Here is a 17,466-nt window from a genome sequence, read left to right on the forward strand (position 1 = left end):
ATAATATAATGTAATGTGATATAATAAGGATATTATCCATATTATATTCAGAATATTTGTTGACAAAGACAGAACTTATATTTTTATTAAAAATTAGAACATATATCAAGAGGAGCGTATATCAAGAGAAGGGGAAGGGTAAGCAAAACCTTATTGCGCACCTACTATGTGGTAGACGCAGTGCTATGCACTTGAAAAGCATTGTCTCATTAATTCTTCCAACATCCCCACTAGGTAGATGTTATTATTCCTACTTGGCAGATGAGAAAATATCTTGCCCATGTTTACACAGGCAACACGTAGCAGAGCCTGGATTCAACCCTTGTCTGCTGACTCTAGAGACCCTGCTCTTCTTACCAACCCCTAAGGATTACAAAGATAACACTATCTGTCAGAAGAATCATGCTTCATTTCTTCCAATGTACCTTAGCATCCATTATCTCCATCAGTGCTCACCCCCAGCCACGTTTCTGTGCTACACATAAAAAAACTATGGTTCAGAGAAGTCAAAGAAATTATCTGAAGTCCCGTGGCTAATTAGTGGCAGAACAGGGCCTTCCATCCATTGCTTTGGACTCCATACATCAAAATGTACCCTGTTGCAAGGGATGTGAGAGCCCAGGTGGGGAGAAAGTCCAGTGGATTCCATATTCAGGTCTGTTGTATGCATGCTAATTGCTCCGTCAGCTCAGGCAGGAAGGTGAGTGATCAACAAGGGCTGGGATGGTCAGGGGAGATTTTATATGAAGTAAGTGGGGCTTCCAACAGAGTGGGAAGGATTTGTAGGATTTGGGTGAACGAGGGGCTTTGGCTAGGAAAAAAAAAAGGATTTCCAGGGGAAGGGGCAATGTCGGCAAAGAGTTAGCATTCGGGAAGAGAAGAACCAATTCAATGGAGGATTATATTCCTAGGTCTCTAAAGAGACATTAACATTCACTGTTAACCAAGAAGCTGCATCTGACAGGCAAAATGAAGGATACCAGTTTCCAAAAGATTTCAAACATCTGGTAGTAAATCTTAGGAAATAGTCATAAGCTTCTACATCTGATAAAAGTTTATCCTTTCAAGACATGCCCTCACACATGCTTTCAGGAGGTTTATACCCCAGCATTGCTGGGATAGCAGTGTGGGAGTTCCTGCCCCATTATAGTCAAGCCCACGTGCTTTGCCCAGACTACACAGAGAGTGAGTCCAGAGCTGGGACAGAACTAGGGACTCACACTGCCTGGGTTAAATCCCACCTCTACTTATTACCAGCTGAGTAACTTTGAGCAAGTTACTTAAACTCTCTGAACCTCAATTTCTTCATCTTAAAAGTAAGGATTATAATAATTTCATCGTGAGGCTGTATTAAGAAATAAGCGTGAGGTGACACACACACCGGTTTGTCTAGGAAAATCGTGGTGTGTGCCCCTTGTATCAGCTTAATTATTAATAGTGCCTTCTTTCCCTCTCAAAATGGCCATAATTTGGATAACTAAATCTATGGCCATCCTAATTAGGTGAGATAATTTCTGTAAAGGGCCTAGGACATAAAAGCCTCTTAATAAACTTGTCTTCTCCTCCCTTCTAACTCAGAAGCCAGATCTCTAGTTATCTTTTCCACACAGCTTGTTTTGCCAGTTCTTCAAGGTAAGCCTCCATCTATTGCTTCTTTGGGAAAACTAGTGGGCTGTGTGGTTACTGATAGATTTTTGGACAAGGTCTTGGGCACATCAGATGAGTTTTGAAGTTTCTCAAATGTCAGGATTCTTCAGAAAGAACGTGATAACTCAAATCATAAAAGGGAAAGAGCACTAAATCCTACTCTGATTTTAGGGCAGAGTTTCTCAATCTCAACATTCGTTTGGGGCTGAATAATTCCTTGTTGTGGAGGGCTTCCCAGTACAGAACAGGATGTTTAGCAGCATCTCTGTCCCTTCCCACTAGATGCCAATATCACCCCTACCCACGTGAGACAACCAAAAATATATGAGACATTGCTAAACATCCAGGGCAGGAGGGGCAAAATTGTCCCTGGTTGAGAACCATTATTATACAGCACACAAGATTAACTTGCAGGGGAAAAGTCATTCTCTTCGGGGATGAACACTCTTATTGGGGCCAGAACTGTCTTGGCCACTACCTGCTCCATTCCTGGCTTATCCCTGTGGTACAGTGGCCGAGTTTCTACGTGCTCAGGAACCAGCCTACACCCAACCTCCGGGATATCCTCCCAAGAGTGTAAAACGCTGAGGGCCAAGTGCTCGTACGACTCCACCGTCTCATCTGCATGGAAGAGAGAAAAATAAAGAGACTTGTCAGATGTGTTCCTGTAAGGTGATAGTCATGGGCTGTCAGATGCGTTTTCAAACACTCCCTTAAAGGTTCATTTAAATATACCAAGGAACCGGGAGAGAGAAAAGGCAGTGAAAGAGAAAAAGGACGAGAGAATGGAAAGAGGTAGGAGTAGAGTGGTGGGAAGAGGAAAGAGTTTGAAAGTTAAGAGAGCCAACCTATCTACAAAACAGAAACAGACTCACAGACCTAGAGATCAGACTTGTGGTTGCCAAGGGGGAGGGAGAGGGAGGGACTGGGAGTTTGGGGCTGGTAGATGCACACTATTACATTGAGAATGGATAAACAACGAGGGCCTACTGTATAGCACAGGGACCTATAGCCAATCTCCTGGGACAAACCATAATGGAAAAGAATATTTTTTTTAAAAAGAATGTATATATGTGTATAACTGAGTCACTTTGCTGTACAGCAGAGATTTGCACATCATTGTAAATCAACGATACTTCAGTTAAAATAAAAATTAATTAAAAGAAAGTTAAGAGAGTGGGAAATGAGATGGGTTGACCAAAAGATCCAGAGCTCAGTCAGAGTCTTGGAGTACTGGACTCCCTTCGCCCCTTGAATCAAACTCCTTCAGAGTCTATGAATCACAAACTTGGCTGCAAGGGACGAGAGAGGGCATGTTTCCTGGAGACATAAAACTGTTTGCTAACACCACAGTGGGAGAGGGCCTGGAGAACCAGTGTGACCCTAAGCAACGTGGTGAAACAGCCACAATATGTGCCCATCGATGTCTCTTGACTTTTCTCATCATTGCTTGGGATCTCCCGTCTACCAACACTTACTCCAGAAAAGATTCTCTGATCTATCGTTTTACCAAAAAAGGTAATTCATGACAAAAACTGCCAGTAGAAACGATACTCACAAAATAAGGCAAAAATTGTTGAAAGAATAAAATCTTCTTGAACAAAGTTTAGAAGGGCCAAATTCGACATAGGAAAGTTGAACCAGGTTTAATCAGAAAAAGGCTACCAAAAGAATCTCCCAACAGCAGTCATTACAGTCAGTAAAAGTAAATAGGGATGAACAAGTAATCAATGAATTAAATCTTTGTCAAAAAGTTTAATCAGTCAAGAACTGATCTTAATGAATATAATTTCAGATTTCTGGTGGGCAAGTAAATTGGTTAATCATGAAATGTAGAATACTGACCAAGGGACTGAAATGGCTTCATAGAATACATTACAAAAAAGTATTTTTCTCACAGAAATTCATCAATATCATTAATACACTAAATGTCAATAACTCTGCATGCATGAACCTCTAAGAAGTTCTTGGGGCCAAAACAAGGTAAAAAGAAATCTTGGCATTGAAGTGGTGGGATCAACATAGTGTCAAAACACCCTGTAGGGCTTCCCTGGTGGCACAGTGGTTGGGAGTCCGCCTACCGATGCAGGGGATGCCGGTTCGTGCCCCGGTCCGGGAGGATCCCACGTGCCGCGGAGCGGCTGGGCCTGTGAGCCATCGCCACTGGGCCTGCGCGTCGGGAGCCTGTGCTCCGTGGCGGGAGAGGCCACAGCAGTGAGAGGCCCGCGTACCGCAAAAACAAAAACAAACAAAAAAAACCAAACAAACAAACAAAAAAAACACCCTGTGGCGTGTACTTAATCGGGCTTTTTGCATCAGGAGCACTGAACCATATATAGGTAATTTTTAAGCATCAAATGGACAGGTGTGACAGTAGAGAAATTGTTCTATAACCTTAAAGTAAAGGTGGCTTTTTTTTCTTATCCTAAATTTATGAAAGGCTCTCTGGGATCTTCCTGGTACGTCCTATGTTGCTCGTATGGAAAAATCTGTTTCTTGGTGTTGAAACAGGAGATTGGTTGGTATAACACTTATGGGGGTAATTTGAGTTGTGTCCAGTGATTTATTTTATGTAATATTAATTTTAAGGTATTGTCTATCTTCTGACACAACAATTCTACTTATATGATATGTACTGTAGACACATCAGAAATATGCAAAAATATGTGTAAGGATGTTCGTGGTAGCATTAAGTGTCACTACAAAAATGGACACAATGGAAATAAATGTCACAGCCATAAAATAGAATATTATCAAGGATTGTTTCAAAGAACAGAGAATTGTCATAATCTATTGGAAATAGAAAATGCAGAGTACAAAACTATAGATATGGTACATTTAAAATTATGTAAAAATGTGCCAAATTGCACACACACTGTGCAAAATTTATATTTCTGTAAAGAAATATACCAGCACGCACCATGGTTATCTCTGAATTTGGGAATTAAGAGTGATTTTCGTCCTCCTCCTTACTTTTCCATATTTTCTATTGTGAGCATGCATTAATTTTACAATAAATGAGCATTATCTTCAGTCACCAATACCACTGAAAGCAGGCTTTTCAAAAGAAGAGCCATGTCAGCGGGATACATTGGGGGAGTTACCTGTGTCCTCCTCGGTGAAGACTGTTTTTCCACAAAACACCTGGTTTCCTATCTGTATTTTCCCAGGGCAGAAGTAGGGGCCATCCAGCTTGTTGTCTTTGCAGAGCTTGGTGAGGATTTCGGTGGGTTTGGACGTGTCTCTCCAGGCATTGTATCCTTCTCTGAAAAGTGGAGGAGGGACAGAGGGTGAGGTCCAGCCTCCCTGGGAGCCACATCTGAGGTCCCGGTAAAAAGGACCACCTAAGGATGATCGGTGTTAATCCTTCAGATTTAACTTGACCTTCTACATGCTTGGGGCTAGTGTTTTCATTTTATCATCTTCTCTCTCTTCTGGTCAATACCTCTGCATATGTATGCTTGTACAAAAGGCAGAACTTCTGAGTAGCTTGACATAAACATTCCTTACAGGTAGTTTTGGATATTTTTTTAAAGAAATGCATCCTTTAAAAAAAATCTGAAGTGAAATTCACATAACAAAATTGACTATTATAAAGTTGACCAATTTGATGGCCTTTAGTACTTTCACAGTGTTGTGCAACCACCACCTCTATCTAGTTCCAAAAAATTGTCATCACCCCGAAAGAAAACCCTCTACCCATTAAGCAATTACTCCTCACTGCCCCTACCCCACCCAGCCTCTGGCAGTCACCAATCTGCTTTCTGTCTCTGTGGATTTCTTTGCAGGTAGTTTTTGTTTAGTTTGTTCTGTCCCTAGCAGAATAGCTATTTGGCTGCTACTTATTCTAAGAAGAAAGCCTAGCTCATCCTTCCAATTTCTCTGCTTCTTTCCTCCCTTCTCCTCCTCTGCCAACTCATGTCACAGGCAGGAAGTCTTGATGTGCCGTTTCTCTAATCAGTTATTTCCTAGTGGTGAGTTTCTAAATCTTTTCAACCCCTTCTTCCCTTAAAAAACTAGCTGTTTGGTTAAAAATTATTAACTTGCAATGAGATGCTCCCTAGGAACCATGACCAAGATAAGCCTGGATTTCTCTGCTCCCTGGGATGCGGGATTCATCAGAATTTAATTTGTTTAAGCATTGAAATAAACCAAAACATGGCTATAAAGCAGTTTTCCTACACTGGGCCAGAGATATGAGGATCCTGAAAAGACTCCAAGCCACCCCCAGAGCCATACATAGGCCTCCCCAGAAATAAGTGCTCTTGTTTATTTTTAAAACTTCAGAGAACAACTTCCCTGACTAAATTATCCTGGTCCCTGCTAGTTCTACTGTCAGGAAATTCTCCTGAACAAAAGATCCACCATGTTTGCTTGTGGCTTCCTTTACCGACTTCAGAGTGAGCACAGCTAATCATTCTCTGCATGGTACCCTCTCAGGTACTTGAGAATGATGTAAATACACCAGGAGGCTTACAAATTCACTACAGTCCCAAAACTGAACCGGCCTTCTAGGCTCAGAGAAGAACAGGCCAGCAGTAGAGACTTGTCTGAAAAATCATGCCATGGAGGAAAGAGATGCTCAGACTGTGTTAATGAGAGTGTAAATTGGTCCAACCCTTCTGGAGAGCCATTTGGACATATATATTAAAAGTCTTTAAAGTGTGCATTCCTTTTAATGGAATAAATCCATATCCATGGATGAACACTGAATGAATTATCAGAAAGGTTTGCAATGGCTTTTGTATGGGAATGTGCATGGCAGCAATATTTCTAATGGAACAAGAAACAAAAATATAAATGCCCTGAAATTCAGGAAGGGAAATTGGTTATATCATTTTATAGTAAATTTATATAATGGAACACCACTATTAAAATAATGACTTTGAAGAATATTTAATGACATCATAAAATGCTTATAAGGGTATAAGTCCAACAAGAAGCTTACAAAATTGCATGGACAGTGTGAGTCCAACTTTGGGGGAAACAGAATAGAAAAAAATACTAAAAGGAAATATACACATTTTTTAATGTAAATTTCATCTCTGGATAAAATATCTTGAGCATCATTTTGTACTTTCCGTATGTCCTAAATTTTCTACAAGGACTATATATTACTTTATATTCAGAAGAAATATTTCTAAAATTATACCATGGAAATCTAATGGATGCTTTTACATTTTCCTAGCTGATATTTGTAAGAGTTTTCTTCTTAAGATATTAAATATATCATACTTTAAAAAATAAAGCTGGTCTCTGTTGCTCTATGTCTCATTTCTAATTGAACATTAAGGGAATGTAGTATTTTGATCGTAACTCAGCCAATATCTTTATTTAGAGGCCTACTGCTATTTTTGTCTTTTATGAAATTTTTGTCACCAAGAAAGGCAGGATTACATTTTTTCCTTCCAGATTGAGTGGGTGTAGTGTATTCTTGGTTATTAAAATACTCATAGCTTTGGGACTTTGAAATAGTAAATATTCGTGGTGTGTGAAATAGCATGATACATAACTGTATGATCTTAATTACATAAAAATGGACGCTTAGTCGTGTAGATACAAAAACAAGACCTAGAAGGACACATCAAACAGTAAACTGCTGGTGATTATGGATGACTTTGTTTTTTGCTTCTTGTGTTTTGGGTTTCCTATTATGCACAGGTTAGCTTTTAAGAAATAAATGTTATTTTAAAAGGCTTAATAAAAGTAAAAATAAAAAAATAAAGCAGATAATTTATATTTTTAAATTAATCAGAATTCAAAAATCTTTGTAAAGAGTGAGAGCTTTTCCCACCTGTGTAAGATGGGGATAACACCTTAATGGGTTTTGAGAGAATTGAACGAGATACTCCATGTAAAGTGCGTGGTATATTGTAAGCACTCATGAGTGTTTGTTGTAATTAACTAGGATATAGGCATTTGTATTATATTAGTCATTCTTCTAGCATCATTCCCCACTGGGAACTCTGTCCACCAGGCCCAGCTGATCGAATGAACAAATACAATTCAGCTCTTGACTCTTGAAGAACCTGCCCTGGGTTCTAAATCAGTTTTGCTTCCCCAGCCCCAAGTACCCTCAAGTGCAGTGAGCAGTTTCCCCAAACTAGCCCTGCTGACATGGAGCATATCTGAGATATTAAATCTGGGCCTTGGCTGGCCTTCCCAGCACATGGGCTGCAGCCTCAGAACACCAACAGTGTCTCCATGGGAGGAATAACTTACATCTCATATTGATTCTGCAAGCCACAGATGGCTCGGTGTTTGCTGTAGAAGCGGTTCTCCAGGTCAATCCTTGTCTCACCAATGAGGTCATCCATCCCGATCATGTCATGGTCATAGATCAGCACAGAGAGCAAGGACTCCTTTGGGAATGTGGCCTGGATCTCAAATGACCTGCCATCCAAGCAGAGGTTTAGGAATCAACAGCATTTGGTGATACAGAGAACTTTTCCCTGCTTCACTTTTAGCCCACCTACAGTCCATATGAACTCACTAAACACTCAGCAACCCAGTTACTACTTAATGGGTGTTTATGTGGTTTAATTTTTCATTGAGATGCAACCAATTTCCAACTCTTTTGTCAGTTTTCCAGTAGCCAATCATCTCCTCTTTTGTGGACCATGCCTTGTAGTCTTCAACTAGGGTGACAGCAAGGGGGAGAGGAAAGTCTTAGATTTTGGTCTCAAACAGGACTGATTTCTAATCTGGATTTTGAATCAGCCACTTTCCGGTTGTAATACATCGGGAAAGCTATTTCATCCCTCTCAGCCTCTTTATGTGTAAATGGGGATAAATATGTCTTCTTTATAATATAGCAGAATGGTTAAATGTGATAGTGTTTGTATAAACACAGATTTTACTTCCAGGCATTCAACCTGGTACCCAATAATTTACCATTCCCTTTCTCCTCCATTGTTGCTTCATCAGGGAATACCAGCTGGGTTTATTTGAAATGAAAATCCTATTGACAATGGAAAATCATTAGAAAATAGACTTGCAGGACTGGAATGCTGTCTCTACAAGATTATTCTGAGCCCCTTGAGAACAGAGACCTCTTCATCTCCACATTACTGGAGGCTGCACTTCACCTGCAGAGAGTAGACACGATAAATGTTTCCTTGAACTGTAAGGGATCTCAGAAATCACCATATCCAATCGCTTCATTTTACAGATAAGGAAACTGAAATCCAGAGAACACAAGGGACTTGCCCAGGATCCTAAATCAGGTCAAACTGGGATAAGTACCAGTTTCCTAACGCCTGGTACCGTTCTCTTTCCACAATCTCACCCCAATCAGTGTTGAAAGGAATAGCAATGCTGTCGGATTTCCCGTGACAATGCATTATCCGTGCTACTGAGCATTAGAGAAGATAACTAAGAATTAAATTGGGAGTGAAAGCCTACATTTTAGGGAAATGTGTTCTTGAAAACAAAATCAAGGATACACCAGTGTTTCTCCAGTTGTTCCTGTCTCTGCCCTGGGACAAGGTGGGGAGGCTGGTCTGGGAACAAGGGACAGAGAGGATGCGCAGAGGAGGGGAGAATAGAGGACCCATTATTTCTCTGCCTGTCCTCAGGCCTGTCTGGGCTGCTGCCGTCACGGTCAGGTCCACTCTCACTCTCCAGGTTGCTAGGGACAGCAATCACAGCACAGCCTGGAGCCAATTAGCCCTCCTCAGAGAGAAAGAAGCAGAGATGCTGGACAGCTCCAGTGCCTGTAACTGACTGAGGCTGGCAGTTCTTGCAGGCCAGGGATACAGCTATGCAAAAAAGAAATTCGTTTCTTTCACCTGAAGACGCAGTATTGCCTCTCTGGGGCTCCAAGATTTGGATTTGAAACTGTAACTGATATTCTAGAGGCATCTCACAAGAAAGCCCCCAGCCGCCTCTGAGCTTGGCCATCACCAAGCTGCTGCCACCAAGGAAGGATTTACTAAGTGCTTAACTGCCCCTGGCAACCATGACAGAGGACAGAGGGCTCAACTGTTCTGGTCCATCTCCCAGAGTTGTGTGCTATGTGCTCACAGGTTCACCTCTCTTGAATTTTCATTAGCGCTGCCTTAGAAAAACTACCAAAAACAGCTCACCATGGTTGGACTTCCAGTCATTCGGGGATAAACTAGGCTTATACCAACGTGTGTGTGTCATTGAGATAGGATTCCTAGAAACAGCACTGGTGTGAGGAAAGAGAATGCATCCTGAAATGGGTGAAAACTGAGCCTTGTAGAAACATTCAGTACCGAAAGCTTCAGAGCAAAGATGTCTCACTGTTTCTTTGCCCATTCATTCATTCTTTTATTGATTCACTTGTTCATTTGACATTTATGAGATATCCATTATGTGCCAGGCACTGTGGTTATTAAGAACATGAGGAACGACCAACTCTGACCAACTCTTCAGACATGTAGCCCCTCAGGATGATGGGGCCCCATGAAATCCCACTGAAAACTGACTGAAGGGTAGTTTGTCAATCTGTTTGTTCATTTGCTCATCCTACAAATATTTAAAGAGCATCTGCTCTGTGCCACACCCTGTCCTAGGTGCTGGGGATGCAGCATTGAACAGACTAGACCAAGTCCCTGCACGAATGGAGCTTACATTCTAGCGGGGAGATGGGAGACAGACATAAACACACCAATTCATGTCACAGGTTATGAAGAAAAGTAAAGCAGACCAGGGGCCAGGGCATCAGGGGTGGAGCCTGTGATATCCTCCTATGGGGAGGTCTCAAAGAGGAGTTCCCCAGGCCCCAGGTCGGGGATGAGAGCCCTCCACTCTCCCTGCTGGAACACAGATTGAGCCAACAATGTCTGTCCCTGAGTAACAATTAAATATACATCCAACAAAGCATCCACACTTGGTGGGCTTCTGGAAGAGGCTCTGAAATGCCAGAGGCAGGAGGGACTATTCCATCACCCTCTTCTTTTGCTTACCACAGCCATAAACAGAGGCTATAAAACCAGTCTAATTCATGGCACTGTGGTGAGAGCAGCTCATAAAACGTGACTGCAAAGCACTTGACAAAATGAAGTGCTGGTTACGTAAACAGCAGGTAATGATAAAGGTCAACTCCCGATCGGGGAAGCAAGGGTGAGTTTCCCCAGCACGTCTTTTAAATCATTCTCTTTCATCTGAACAGGCAAGATGGTTTATTGCCTTATTTCCTTGGGAGCAACAAAATGTAAGAGGCTGGCGCTGATCAAATGTCAGAGGGTCCAAAGCGATCACAAATGTGTAAATGAATTTAAATGAGGTGGATAAAGATTTCATCCCAGGCTCCTTGTTACTCCGGAAAAAAAGACATTAAATACACGTAAGATGTGTGCATTGCTAAAATGATTTTCAAGGGAGAGCAGAAGGAAGCTAATGAGTTTTGAGTATCTACTATGCACTATCATAGACAACATGCTAGGTGCTTGTCATATTTAATCTTCTAAAGGCGTCTGAGAGTCAAGTATCACTGCTATTGTTTTACAGATGAGAAAAACTAGGACCAGAGAGGTTAAGCTGTCTGCCTAAAGTTACTCAGCCTGTATGTGGCAGAGTGAAACCCAGGTCTGCTTGACTCCAGAGTTATTGGCAGTCAAGAGCACAAACCCAAGCAGGGAACATCAATGTGTGACATACCCTTTTAGAAGATAAATGGGGTGGTAGGGTTGCTGTGAACTGGAGAATGCCTGGTTCACCTAAACATAACACAAGTGCGATGCATTGTAAACACTTTGCAGGAAAACAAAACACAGGCGGGGGGTGCAGTTCCACTTTTTGACCGCAGGGGTCACCTCAAATGAACTGCAAGATGATATGATGGAAAAATCTCTTTGGTAGAAGACAAAAGACCAAACGTCTGGCCCCTTCTCTTCTACTTATGAGCTGTGTGAACTTGAACAAGTTTCTAAACCTCTCTGGGCCTTGGTTATCTTGTTTGTAAAAAGGAACTCTCTCCAAGGCAGGAGGCTGAATCTGATGACTGTTCAAGTGGTGTCTTAAATTTGAGATCTGGGAAAATCATTATTGGAAAACCATGGCCATGAAGACCATGCAGAACCAAGCTGCTGAGGGGACCAAGGAAAGAATTCAGCCCTTCTCCATGAAGAGAGGCTTGATTGGCTGTTATCCCGGGCAGGCGTCTGCATTTAATCTCCTGCACTGTTTACTCAGACCCACACACGTATCCACACCAAACACCCTACAGAAGCACCATAAGAACAAATGCAGAGCGGACAATGCAATGAGACCCAGGTGGCCACTGACCTTCCAAATACCGGGTTCAGTTGTTTAGGGATGTATTTGTCCCGGTCTTTGATTTCAGTTTTGCCAAGCTTGACCACAATGTAGGGATCCGATTTGCCATCTGGATCAGCTGGACTAAGATTAAATGCCTGGAGAAGAGAAAAAAAATCCCTTTGGTCCAGTGGTTCTCAACACTGGCTGGCACCGGGATCCCCTGGGAGTTTTAAAAAATACTGATGCCTGAGGTCTATTCCCAGACATTCTGATTAAACAGGCCCTGGCCCTGGGGATCTTTAGAAGCTCCCTAGAGGATTCTAGTGTGCAGCTATAAAGTTAAGAACCACTGTTTTAGCCTCTCTACTCTGCTGTTAAAAGTTATCAGCTTTGCCCAAGTTCTACTTTCTCTGGAGTTGTCTCCCAGTGGAAAGCAGCCCTTGGCACAGAGTAATGAGGAATCTGCTGGACCAGGAAGCAGACGGCATGAATTTGAGTTCCAGTTCTAGGTAGTCATGTGATCTTGGGCAAAACATGTCATCTCTCTGAGATTAATATGTAAAATTATGGGATAGACCTAAAGCCTCCTCCCAGAAGTAGTGGACTCTGAATCCATGACCCCATCAGTCTTGCATTTAGCGCTGGTCAGCTGAGTAATGATCTGTTTCCGTCAGGGAGGACCAGGGTAGGGAGCTGGTGAGGAAGGACATGGAGAAGATGGAGAAACTGCAGAGATGAGAGCTGGATAAGAAACAATCGCATTTTTAGGACTCTGTCTTACAGACAGGAGGGTATAAGCACACAAAGCTATATTTTCAAGGTTGTTCATTAGAACGTTGTTTAATAGCTAAAAATTGTGAACAACCTATATGTCAATTACTTAAGGAGAAACTCCATCCAAAATTGTCCCTCCCCTGCTGGCCCCATGGTCTAGTGGTCAAGATCCTGGTTTCCATCCAAAATTGTCCCTTCCCCATTTACTCTCGTCACCACATTGCCCAATTTTTCTTTTTTACTGAAGTATAGTTGATTACATCCCCCAATTTTAATTCTTTATTTAGTAGTTATCTCTGACATTCATCTTGCTTATTTATCTGTCTGTTGTTTATTTTCATACTCTCCTAATGCCCACACCACACCCAATTAGTTATAATTTTCATGAGAGCAAGGATACTGTCTGTCTTGTTCATTACATTAACTCCAGGACTTAGGACAGGGTCTTCCCAATATTTGTTGAATGAATGAATAAAGGATACTACAAGTATCCTTTATTGGATCCTTTATCCTTTATTGGATAACTTTACAAGTTACTTCTCATTTTTCCAACTAGACTGTGACTTCCTCTAGGGCAGGCACTGTGTTTTTTTCCATCACGATATCCTTAGTGATTAGAACATGCCTGGCACATGGTGGTCATGGCCATGACGACGTTGCTGCTAATAACAAAGGAAACATGAGAACTGCATGATGGAAAGGGGATGTTTAGTTGTCCCCTGGCATTAAAGAATAACTCATCTTTGTTTTATGTTTCATTTCGGTTTCTAAAAACGATTTTAGGCAATTTAAGCAAAGAGTTAATATAAAATATAATGACTACAATCAAGTAAGATTATGAAAATCAACTCCAAGGTCAGGAGATGAAAACAAATACATGAACCATAAATGTCTAGTACACAGTTGCTTTGATTGAGCACCAAATTTGGCCCCAAGCTTCCTGGCAATCAGACCAAAAGTTTCACAATTAGTGTTTAGTGCTCTCATTATCAGAAAGGAGGAAGCCTAGGGCAGATAATATTTTTCTTGGAAATACACTGGAAATGAAATTTCTGACTGCAGCAGAACAGAGGCATAGCCCCGGAGGCGGGGGAGGATTGCACAGTGGCAGCTGCCCTGTTCTGCCCTGGTTCTTCCTGCTGTCTTGCCTGTGAGCTTCCTGCTTCAGTGCTACTTGGTTTCCTGCCCAGCTAGCAGGCAACCACAGAGAGCAAATAAAGCTACACAGAGCAGTCCTCTCAGCCTGGGAAATATTTTCGCTCAGTGAAAAGCCAGCAAAGGTCCATGTTACCAACCAAACATCATACCCTCTGTTATGGACTGAATTGTGTTTTCTCAAAATTCCTGTGTCAAAGCCCTAACCCCTAATGTGACTGTATTTGGAGATAGGGCCTTTAGGGAGCTAATTAAGGTTAAATGAAGGCATAAGGGTGGTGCCCTAATCCGATAGAACTGGTGGTCTTACAAGAAGAGAAAGAGACAACAGATTTCCTCTTCTCTCTCTCTCTCTCTCTCTCTCTCTCACACACACACACACACACACACACACAGGAAAGGCCATTTGAGGACACAGCAAGAAGGTGGCCATCTATAAGCCAGGCAAAAAGGTCTCACCAGAAACCAACTCTGATGGTACCTTGATCATGCACTTTCAGCCTCCAGAACTGGAGAAAATGAGTATCTGTTGTTTATGTCACCCAGTCCACGGTATTTTGTTATGGCAGCTCTAGATTAAGACAACCCCTCAGAGTGAACAAGGATGCCTCACCGCAACAATGTACACCCTGATCAGGACTTTGATGGGGTGGTTGGATGGAATCCCTTGCTGGATTCTCAGCTGCTTGCTGTCCTTGATGCCGGAATCCTCGGGGCTTTTGTAGATGCAGAAGGAGCCCTGGAACCACAAAGCACTACCCGTTGAAACAAGATAGTCATATGCCTCGCTGAAAACCAATCATGTTGAGGAATAAATTATTGATACACGCAACAACTTGGATGGATCTCAAGGACATTATATAAGAGAAAAGAGCCAATCTCAAAAGTCTCATACTGGAGGGTTCCATTTATATAACTTTCTTGCAATTACAAAATTATAAAGATAGAGGATAAGTCCGTGATTGCCAGAGGATAGAGACAGTCACAAGCAGGGCATAATTATAAAGGGGTAGCATGATGGAGATCTTTGTGATGACGGAATAGCTCTGTATCTTGTTTGTGGTAGTGGTTACACAAATCTACATATGTGATAAAAATTACATAAAACTATATACACACTCTATCAATGTGGATATCCTGGTTTTGATATTTACATAAGATGTAAACAATGGAAGAAACTGGGTGAAGGGTCCACTAGACCTCTGTCTACCATCTTTGCAACTTTCTGTGAATCTGAACTATTCAAAATAAAGAGGGTTTTTTAAAATTAAAAAAAAAAATGTCTAGGGCATAGCGCTGGGAAAAGGAGCACAGCCTGGGACCCAACAGGACCTGGGGTGGTGCTACTCTTGTCCCCTGGATGTCCTCAGGCCATTCACATAACCCTCCTGCATCTGTGCTTCTTCATGGTACATCAGTGAATCCGTGTTGGTACAGTACCACCCTCCTCACGGGGCTGTTATGTGAGAAACGAATAGGAGCATCAGATGGAATCCTGAGTGCCTTTTACATGCAGGGTGCTGAGCTAGTGTTTCCTCCCATTATCTCATTCAATCTTGGCTTCAGTATTTCTATTTTCAGATGCCGCAACCGAGGCTCAGGGAGGTCAAGTACTGCTCAAGATCACAAGCTAGTTAGGATTTAAATCCTAAATGAGGATTTAAACCCAGACTGGCAAGCTGCAATGCCCATGCGATTTCCAACACATCACCTTCATATAAAGGGCCCAGGCGTGCAGTAAGTTCATAGTGAGTGTCAGCTACTGCTTTGTGGTGCTGACACCGTAAGTCTGCCAGATGAAGGGTTTGTGTTGTTTGATTAATTTAATCATTCAGCTGATAGGCTTGTATAAATCATATGTTTGGTAGGTCAGGGGGTGGGAAAAGCAGAGTAAAATTAAGTGATCCCTTTAGGCAATGACTCTGCCTCCTCATATTCCACAGACTGAGCTCCGATCCACTTTACTGGCCACAAATCAAATACCTTGAAAGACTGGGGCTAGGTCTTGTGGGGTTCTAGAGAGGGAGGGGCCTGCAGAGAGATTAAGGATTTTTCTTACAGACATCGCACACCACAGTCCAACAGAATTGAGTCATATCCGACATTTATGGACAGGAGAGCCAGATAAAAGGGTTAACCTTGGAACCTGCCTTAAACTTTCCTATGACTCGGTCTCTGTCAAGGCCATGGTCATCCTCCGTAGACTTGCCTCTGAGCAGCTCAAAGGTTTTCACCCAGTCTTCAAAATTGTTGAATTCACTCTCCAGATCCCCATTGTATATCTTTAGGGAAAAGGGAGAAGAGTGTGCTCAGAGGAAGGAAAGCCCAGGATTGATTTAATGAAAACTGCCAAGATTCTCCAAAACCAGCCTTCGTATATGCCCCTTGGAAAAATCTAAGAGGCGCTGTTAATTTATCTTCAGCAAAATAAGGAATATGATTGACTTGGCATTCCTAGAACTAAGTACCACTCTGAAATTTATAAAACGTTTTTGATAAACTTTGAAATTCCAAGAAGTATAGCTAAACCAACAATATTTTAAATATAATATATAAGTATAAATGTGACAAAGCTTTTTATAGCTAATTGATGTCATTGATTTTTGGATACAGACTACAATATTCTGAAGACATTCAAATTAAAAAATATTCATTGAACATTTCATTCTTAACACATATAAAGTGATGGAATATTTTTTTTTATTATAATGAATTTTCCAAGCAGAAAATTACATATATATTTTAGAAATGGAAAATTGGATTGAGTTTTTGATTGAGTAATATAATTAAATCACTTATTCAAATTTCCCATCAAAATTACTTACCTAAATTCATTATCTAGGTACATAATTTTCATAATGCCAATTTTCATATCCATCAATATGCCTCTAGCTAATAGCCTCTGGCTAATGTTAGGACTGGTCTGACGAAGCTGACTTTTGTAAGAGTTTAAAACTCCTGCTATGTCGAGTCTGTACATATCTGCACAATGATGTCAAGCCCCGAGAGGTGAACCCAGGGGGACTGTAAATTACATTGTTGCATCCAGGCTAACCAAGTGAAGCTATGCCCCTTCTCAATAGGAGGATGTAGAGAATAGAAAACTAGCAAGCTCCACTGTCTTGGCTTCATGCTTGTTAGTTTGTTACTCTGCATCAATGATTATAACAAAGACAAAGTAAGTTATTCAGACAAAGGTATTCTGGAGTTGACTGAAGCACTAAAAGAACGCCCACCTCCTGAGTTTCCCACCCTAACCATGGCCAAGATGGCTGTGTCCACACACCTGCAAGACAGCCAGGTTGGGGATTTCTTTTTCTTTGAGTTTCTTCTTGAGTATTTTGTCTTTCTTCTTCTTCGGGCCATCTATATTTACCACTACCTCGTCTGGTTTTGCCTCTGTGGACATTTAGTGAAAATGGTTAGACTTCTTACGCTGTTGAGATGAGAAGAAACAAAGTCAAGCTCCCTCTTTCCCTTTGCTCTGGCATGTGTCATGACCCTTCTTTTAAGAAAGAAATAGTAACATTTCACTGTAGGATTTCTGCACATAGCCCTGCAGACCGTGCACTGAAGGAGCAGAGGAGATACCACTTATGCAGCAGTGCAGTGTCAGTGGATGCCCTGGGGCTGGCAATGTGTTGGCCTTCCCTGCCACATGCA

The 17,466-nt window shown here is 41.7% G+C and overlaps 1 protein-coding gene across 1 annotated transcript in view; it reads right to left on the bottom strand.

Annotated features, from left to right (window-relative positions):
* Positions 1 to 17,466, bottom strand: part of FER1L6 (fer-1 like family member 6) — a gene marked incomplete at both ends in the record, with an annotated part of 146,181 nt that overhangs the window by 16,462 nt on the left and 112,253 nt on the right. The window contains 7 exons of the mRNA XM_082674389.1: positions 2,126 to 2,268; positions 4,752 to 4,912; positions 7,870 to 8,040; positions 11,902 to 12,029; positions 14,417 to 14,542; positions 15,954 to 16,085; positions 17,090 to 17,202. Coding sequence (XP_082530515.1) covers positions 2,126 to 2,268; positions 4,752 to 4,912; positions 7,870 to 8,040; positions 11,902 to 12,029; positions 14,417 to 14,542; positions 15,954 to 16,085; positions 17,090 to 17,202 — 974 coding nt within the window. The remainder of the gene's footprint in view (positions 1 to 2,125; positions 2,269 to 4,751; positions 4,913 to 7,869; positions 8,041 to 11,901; positions 12,030 to 14,416; positions 14,543 to 15,953; positions 16,086 to 17,089; positions 17,203 to 17,466) is intronic.

Source organism: Grampus griseus, assembly GCF_964374135.1.
Source record: "Grampus griseus genome assembly, chromosome: 17".
NCBI lineage: Eukaryota > Metazoa > Chordata > Mammalia > Artiodactyla > Delphinidae > Grampus > Grampus griseus.